Source organism: Monopterus albus, unplaced genomic scaffold (assembly GCF_001952655.1).
Source record: "Monopterus albus unplaced genomic scaffold, M_albus_1.0 scaffold14.1, whole genome shotgun sequence".
NCBI lineage: Eukaryota > Metazoa > Chordata > Actinopteri > Synbranchiformes > Synbranchidae > Monopterus > Monopterus albus.
Genome location: NW_018127894.1, coordinates 209,718 through 217,942, shown reverse-complemented (window position 1 = coordinate 217,942; position 8,225 = coordinate 209,718). Strand labels below are relative to the sequence as shown.

The window sequence follows — 8,225 nt, the reverse complement described above, 5'->3', positions numbered from 1 at the left end:
GGACGGCCAGCTCTAGTAAGGGTTCTGGTCGTCCCAAACGTCTTCCATTTAAGGATTATGGAGGCCCCTGTGCTCTTAGGAACCTTAAGTGCAGCAGACATTTTTTTGTAACCTTGGCCAGATCTGTGCTTTGCCACAATTCTGTCTCTGAGCTCTTCAGGCAGTTCCTTTGACCTCATGATTCTCATTTGATCTGACATGCACTGTGAGCTGTAGGGTCTTATATAGACAGGTGTGTGGCTTTCCTAATCACGTCCAATCAGTATAATCAAACACAGCTGGACTCAAAGGAAGGTGTAGAACCATCTCAGGGATGATCAGAAGAAATGGACAGCACCTAAGTTAAATATATGAGTGTCACAGCAAAGGGTCTGAATACTTATGACCATGTGATATTTCAGTTTTTCTTTTTTAATAAATCTGCAAAAATGTCAAAAAAAATCTGTGTTTTTCTGTCAATATGGGGTGCTGTGTGTACATTAATGAGGAAAAAAAATGAACTTAAATGATTTTAGCATTTGGCTGCAATATAACGAGTGAAAAATTTAAGGGGGTCTGAATACTTTCCGTACCCACTGTATATAAAATAACAGTTAGTATTTTGCATGAGGAAGATGAAACTAATTAAAAGTTTGGATCACCTTATTAAATTTTTTAATATTAGTCTTATGGCCTTTTATAAATAGTGAAACCTCTTGCAGATTCTCACTCAGTAACTTGGGATGCATAAAAAGGGAATTGCTAGATTCCCTTTTTGGAAAAGTTAATTAGGACAAATGTCTTCTCTGTTTAATGGATCAATTAGGGAACCTCTTACAAGTAGAACTCAAAATGGATCATGGGACATGCATTACAATACTGTTATATTAGCACTGGTCCACAATTTGTGCTGTGCTTGCTCCTGTGAAAACAAGAGTTCTGTACTTGAACATATTTTGCAGCATTTTGCTGCTTTGGCAGCATTATGGGGTCTTCTAAATTCTTACAGGTGCTGTCTTTATTGTTTATTTTGGCTATAGAGATCAACAAGTTTTAACCCAATGGAGCTACAGTAAAGATTGACATCATTCCTCTGCTCTGTTACATAAAATCTATGTGGAATGCAACTTGTCCCAAAATGTGGCAGTGCTTGTAGCCATTAACATGTCCGTTTTCCATTCCAGCTAATGGAAATTCATTTGGTGTACCTAAGTGCCTCTCTTAAAATGCCACACTAATGCCCAATTCACCGTTCCCTCCATTTGGATATTTATTGAAATTCATGTTGAAATCCAAAGAACCCCCCCCTTTTTGGTCAGAGATTCGGGGACAAATTACTGTTGTAACCAAGGTAATTTCAACACTGAGTGACTTCTTCTCCTAATTTCTCTACAAATATAACAAGTCTCCTCACCTTTCAAACCAAGAGATTGGAGGCCAGACTCCCAGGAATGAAGCTGTACCCTCTTCTTTCTATTTCCACTCCCTGGTTATAACTGGCTGAGGTACAGGCCAGGAGTCGGTTTCCCTCTGTGGCTGACAAATGGCTTGGCTGAATGAATAATGGCTAATTAACTTCCTGAATATGACTGTTTATCTGACTTTATGATCTGACTGTGTGCCAGTTTGTCTGCCTGCTTGCCTGGCCTTCATTGGTGAATCTGTCTGAAAACAGATCCCGTTGCTCCTGACGTTAGCACAAACCCATCAGATGCTCTGGCTGCATGCTCTGTGCTTCAGTGCTGGCAGCGTGCCATTACTCCAGCTAATGTAAATGCGCTGTCTCATCATCCAGGACCAGAGGGAAGCACACTGCCCCGACATGCTCGCTCTCATGGGGGGAACCAGATGCTCAGGAAGGCTTCCTGGGTGACAAGGGAGCTATCAGAGAACAGAAAAAAAAAAAAAAGACTGCAAAACATTTGTAGCGCTGCCTGAGAGTAAGCCAAGGTAGTCCTGTCTCATTAAAATGGCAATCTTCTTCTTTCAGTAACATACAGGATGGCACTGAAAGATGTCTTTCATTATTTGTAGAATGTAAAAGCGCCTTTGCATGCCTCTTGCTGCCCTCTGTGGCAACAGATGTGTAAACATTCTGACTGCAGTAAACAGTGCAGCTCTTCTCATGACTAATTTTTGCCTCTTAGTGGCAGAAGGTTCAATGATAAGTGATGAAACTAGCCTTGTTTGAATGAAATCCTTCATCTCTGTTGCTTAGGAGACCTTACACAGGATGTTGGAGCTTATTTCTTGGCAATGATCATAATTCTCAGCTAGACATCTGTGATCAGGGATGATGGAATGCCCATATTTAACTCATCAAAATCTTCCAGTGTCCATTCATTTCTTCCTCCATCCAACACAAAGGAGGTGAATAAAATTCAAGTTTTTAACTTTTCCAACACATAAAGACCATAATACAACCAAAGACTATATCTTACAGTAAAATGAGAAAACAGATAAGAAATAATTACAAATGCTGTCACTCAGTTGGGAGGATTTATGGCATAATTGTTGATCCCTGCAAACATGGACTGAAATATGACATTATTCATTTTAACCATTCAGCAGAATCAGTCTCATGTTTTGCACTAGCAGAGAACAATCCTTGAAGTTAATGCCTGTGAATGTAAGGTCAAACTCTTGACTGAAAATAGTAATAACACATACTTATCTTTGAGTAACACAGCAAGGGAAATTCTGGAAATGATTTTTGCAGCCACTCTCCCATTCATGATTATGTTTCCAAAGGAAAGATAAAAAAGAAAATTCCTACACTTAATGAAGGAATGTACCCGTTTCATTTTTACGTTTCAAACAGTAATTATCCCTGAATCCTACGTTTAATTAGTACACAATAATAAAAAATTTCATTTTTGTATTACTGCAAAATTCAAAAGGGAGCATTTCTTAATGATGCCACAACATATCAAGACTTTTCATAGTGACTTCTTCTGTTTAAGGTCATTTAAATGAAAACTCCCCTCAAATCTTTATCTGTAAATGAAGCACTGCATGCTGTAGCTCAAAACCTGGAAACAAAGTCACTATATCTCAACGGCTACATACCTTTAGTGATACAAGAGACAGTATGTTTTCTAATTTGGGTGAACTGACCCTTAAAATACTACTTGTCCTAACACATGAAAACAATTCACGATGACAACATGACTGTTTGTTTACAGTTTGACTTCTTTATTTTTATTATTTTCATTTTTACGCTTCCAGGCCTCCCTAGGGAATCCAACGTTTCATGTCACAAAGCTATGAACTGTGGCCAACTCCCTCAGGTAAAGTCTGCAAAAATGCAGACTTACAGAAAGTGAGCTTAAAGGGTTCAAAGTGGAAGGAAGAGAGCCCTCATGAACTTGACAACTTCACAGTGGGACAGCCCTGAGCCCTCAACTAACTTAGTGGGAATGCACCTCAAAGTCTGTGAATCTGGAAACTGAGATTGGGCCAGTGTGTCTCAGTAAGGTGCTGGGCCACCAGAACAGCTTCAGTGCGTCTTGGCTCTCAATGTGTAAACACAATGTTCTTTCGTAAGGCAACGAGTAGACAAGTAAACAAGACAGAACAAAAAAAGAAAAAGGACTGTGCATTAGAAAAGAAAAGTATTATTCCCTTATTTGGTATTTTGATGATTGTGGTGGAAATGCTAACACGCTGCTCCAAAATCTCCCATAGGTGTTCAACTGGGTTGAGGCGTGGTGACTGTGAAGGCCACAGCATATGATTCACATCATTTTCATTCTCATCAAATCACTCAGTGACCCCTTGTGTCCTGTGGATGGGGGCTCTGCCATCCTAGAAGAGACCGCTCATTTATTCAGGTTTTTCCCCTTCATTTATCTCCCATCTAAAGGTCATCTTTAAACTGATCATATTTTGCTTTTTCCTAGATTTTGCGGTGAACCAGATGAACCAGCTTGTCACAGATGTCCAGATATCTGCATGGAACAGCGAGACAGCTGTTGAAGAACCACAAATCCTTTCATCACTCAGCACAAGTTTTTTTTACGGTGGAAATATTGTTGCACAACGTGCGACTGGTTAGACAGATCTAATTTTCACGAGGCTTTTGAAAGCTTCTCTTTCTCTGTAGTGGCATCCCCAGAGACATCAGCGCTGCCTCAGAGGACTGGACAGGCAAACACACAGAGTTTCTAAAACAGAGAACTGGGCTCATATAACGTTTGCTTAGAAGAACAACGGCTGTGAGTAGCTTTTCTGCAGTTTTACTTTGCTTCAGGGTTAAAAAGCTGCTGTAGTTGGTAGCACATTTCCAACAGCGTAGGGATTCATCAAACTGTCAGTGGATTCCAAAATTTCACAAAGTTGGCGAGCACAGTCAGGGAAATCTTTCATGTCTTCAGCTGCCTGGCATGGCTGCAAATGCGCTGTGAATATCTCCTCTCACTGCTTGTAAAATTATACTCATCACTCAGATGATTCAGAGGCAGTTCTTTTCTGACTTCAGACTGACTGCAGTCTAATGGTTAGCAAAGGTAGTCTGCGAAACTGGAACATTGCCAGTTCATTTGCAATATGAGGAGGAAGTATTTAAATTTTAAACTTAGGTAAAAGTAGCAATACAACAATGAAAAAAATGATTCCATTAAAAATAGAAGACAGACAATTCAAATGAAGTCACATAGAGAGCTGGGGTGCAGATAATATATTCAAAGTAGAGCAAGTACAAGTTTGCACAGAATACATCCGAATACTTTTTCATTCAGAACAGGAAAAATAAATGCACAGATATTCCACACACATGCCTTTTTCAGCGTGCAAGTAGTCATTCTGCTTCAGAGCTGTCTTTATTAACCCAGTGGTTCTCAACCTATTTTGAGTGAATGCACCCTTAGGTCAGGATTAAACCTCTTGCCCCCTCCCCGATTGTTTTTGGTCACTAAGGTCAACATGGCAGTTATTGCTTAATAATGTAGATACATTAGTGAGAGGCCTTAGTGAGAGGCCTGTGCCTGGTGATGTGTTGGAAAGAGGAATGTTAACCTGAGCCATCAGATCCAGGCAGTTTCTGTTCTTTAATTGCATGTAACACTCAGCTGAATCCCTGCTCAATGAGATCGTACATTACAAATATCTCAAAGGTGGGTTTAAAAGAGTCATACTCTATGGCGGATTCATGGCGTCTCTGTTAGCAAACACCATTAGCTTACACTCTGCAAGCTCAAACTCCATTACCTTAAAGATTTAAACAACAAAATACAAAAATTATGTCGCATATTCAACATCAACAAAATAGTAATACAAGTATTATAAACATGTACACAACTTTACATTGTGGTGTATATTTACCTTAAATTAAAATAAGGGAAATGAGAGAAGAAAGGGCAACGCACACTGGGGGCAGCGCGTGGTTACGTGTCACGTGATAGCCGTAAGACACACACCAGGAGCGGCACATATTCAGTGCAGGACAACCAAACTGGGTGAGTACTTCAGTATTTTTTGCTTTTGACACATGTCGAAGTTGGGAAAATAGGACAACGGCGTATCCTGATATGATGACGCATGTCAGTTGTCTACCGGTGTGTGGGCTTTCACTGAAAATAATGAGTGCAGGTGTTTCGATGCGCGTCACACGGTACCTGTGTGTGGTGCCCTGAAGAATGAAGACTGCAGCTCATTGCTCTCACCATACTGAATAGGAGAAAGAAGTGTAAGACTAGGCATAACTAGCCGATCGATGCATATTTAACTTCCACAGAAAACAATCTGCTTTACTACATTATGACTGTGTATCAAGGTGTTGTAAGAAAAATTTGTTTATTCCTGGAAACTTTTCTAATCAGTGAGCGCTCCCCTGATACTCACACTCTGAAAGCATCTGACACCTCTCAGCTTGGTATATGACAGAGCAATCAATCACATCCGTCTGTCTCACACACCAGGAAGTCATCAGCATAAAAATAAAATTGCACTAAAAATTTATAAAGGAAACCTGTGGCTACCATATTTGGCGGAATATTTATAGGCATCAGAGGGAGTGACTGACTGAGGTGAGTGAAGGGAGACTTTCTAGAGATAAGACCTTTTATAGCGATTCAATTACCTTCAGGCCCACAGCAAGTGTAGGATGTTATAACCTTTGATTACATCAAGGTTGATGAAAGCAGGGGAGGAGATGATTGTAAACAGGGACATTAACTGAGACATTATTTAGCTTGTGGTCATATTTTACCAGCCTAACTCAAGTCAATGTATAACACTTATTTCTGCACTTAAAGTAGGTGAATTATTGTTGAACATTTCCAAACACAGATGCTGAAAGAACATGCTGTAGCTATCCTTGACAATACCGAGATTTATACTGTCAGAGCTGCAGTGGCAATTAGTCACAGACGAATGTTTTTTTTGTTTTTTTTTTGTTGCCTTAGATAATCTGAAACTTGTTGACATTTAGTATCAGCTCGTATACTTTATCCTGATTCCCGACAGGCTCGATACGTTCACAGAGAGTGAAGATGGGAGGCTGAGTGACTACTCGAGGAGGTGGGTGTAATCAATACAAACAGGAGGCAATTAGTACAGAACTGATATTTCTTTAGGGAAGTGGGTGTAAAAACGTTGTGATCAAAGTGATGTCTGCTCTCTGTGAGGGTTATTAATGAGGCACCAGAGCAACTACAGGGATATATTGTTAAACAGTCTTTAAGAAACCTGTATGGAATTAATTAAAACACAATACACTCCATCTTTCATGCACAATGATATAGATAATTTAAGAAGTTACACAGGGAAGAAAAGGAGGATTGGCTGCTAACACTGACTGCTTATTTCTTCTACAAACTGAGAATGGACACACTTTCTGGACTGGTTGGCCACTTTGAAACCAGTGAAACACACCAATTAACTGGATCTGGCAGCAAACACGAGTGCTGCGCCAAGTGAACAGGCCAGGGTCCAAAAAGCATGATATCAATGCTGGTTTTGCCCAAAGTCCTCATGATACATGCAAATGAGTTGAAACAGGGAACATTCAAAGGTACAAACAAACAAACATTGTTTGAGGCCCAAACACAGCTGGAAGGTGAGATGCTGTATGCCACACCTGACTAATGAGCTTCATCTGTCAACAAACAGCAAATGTTTGTGCAACAGCTCAAAAAAGACAAGAAAGTCACAGGTTTTCATTTAAGAAAGCAGACAGAGCTTGAACTGAATTAAAAGTCAAAAACAGGAATAATTGGGTTCAATCATTTATTAAAAACAACAATTTAGAGTAAAAAAAGTCATGTGATGCAAACGGACATTTGTAAAGATATTACCTGTGGGGTGAAAAATAATATGAATGGAGGGACAGTATTACAGCCAACTACAAGCCTGAATCATGAACACAATGCAGACTTACAAACAGAAAAAAATGAAAGCTTATGCTCTGCAAAACTGTAATCTTTTTTTGGTGGGTAAAAAATGTTGTTTGAGTAAATCATAACTCATGCAAAGAGTTAAACATTTTAACTATTTGACCATTATAACAACCTTCACACAATGAATAGTAGGCCACTATGTGACAGTTGTAGATTGTTTTTGTATGTTAATAAGGCATTTAACCAACACCGTTTTAGAATGGCTTTAAAGGAGCAGTTACACGTTTTGAGAAATATTTGTCTTCTTGATGAGAATTAGATGAACATATTGAGACCCCTCTTGTATGTAAGTAATATGCTAGCTATTAGCTTAGTTTAACATTACCATGGATAACACCTGGGCGCAGGGGCCAACCAATAGCCTGGTGATCTCCAAGTTAAAAATGAAAATGTGTGGTTTTAGAGGGAGCTAAGTTCTGTAGCTTTTTGGGGGGTGAGGGTCAAGAGACAATTACATGTAGTTACAGCACATAACCTTTCTGTTTGTGTATAAGATAAATACACAAGATATAATTTGTTAACTGATTTTAGAGACTACCTGTTTCCATATGCATTCAGTATTTACAAGTTAAGCTAAGCTAACTGCCTCATAGCTCAGTTCATATTCAGGGTAGATATAAGAGTTGAATCAATCTATTCATCTAAATCTCAACAATAAAGTTGCCTTTGTTGTTGTCATTAACAGGAAACATAACTGCTGCTACTGTGGGGTTTAGATATGTGACAGATTCTCTGATCTACAAAGGAATAATAAACCATATGTACATGCTTATGTTTTTGTTGTAAATTTACAAGGAATTAACATACAGTGGGTACGGAAAGTATTCAGACCCCCTTAAATTTTTCACT

The 8,225-nt window shown here is 39.2% G+C and overlaps 1 protein-coding gene across 1 annotated transcript in view; it reads right to left on the bottom strand.

Annotated features, from left to right (window-relative positions):
• The window catches only part of st6galnac5a (ST6 (alpha-N-acetyl-neuraminyl-2,3-beta-galactosyl-1,3)-N-acetylgalactosaminide alpha-2,6-sialyltransferase 5a), a 68,943-nt gene that overhangs the window by 55,509 nt on the left and 5,209 nt on the right, over positions 1–8,225 (bottom strand). The window contains exon 2 of the mRNA XM_020591337.1: positions 5,595–5,646. Within this exon, the coding sequence (XP_020446993.1) occupies positions 5,595–5,645 (51 nt within the window). The 5' untranslated portion in view covers position 5,646. The remainder of the gene's footprint in view (positions 1–5,594; positions 5,647–8,225) is intronic.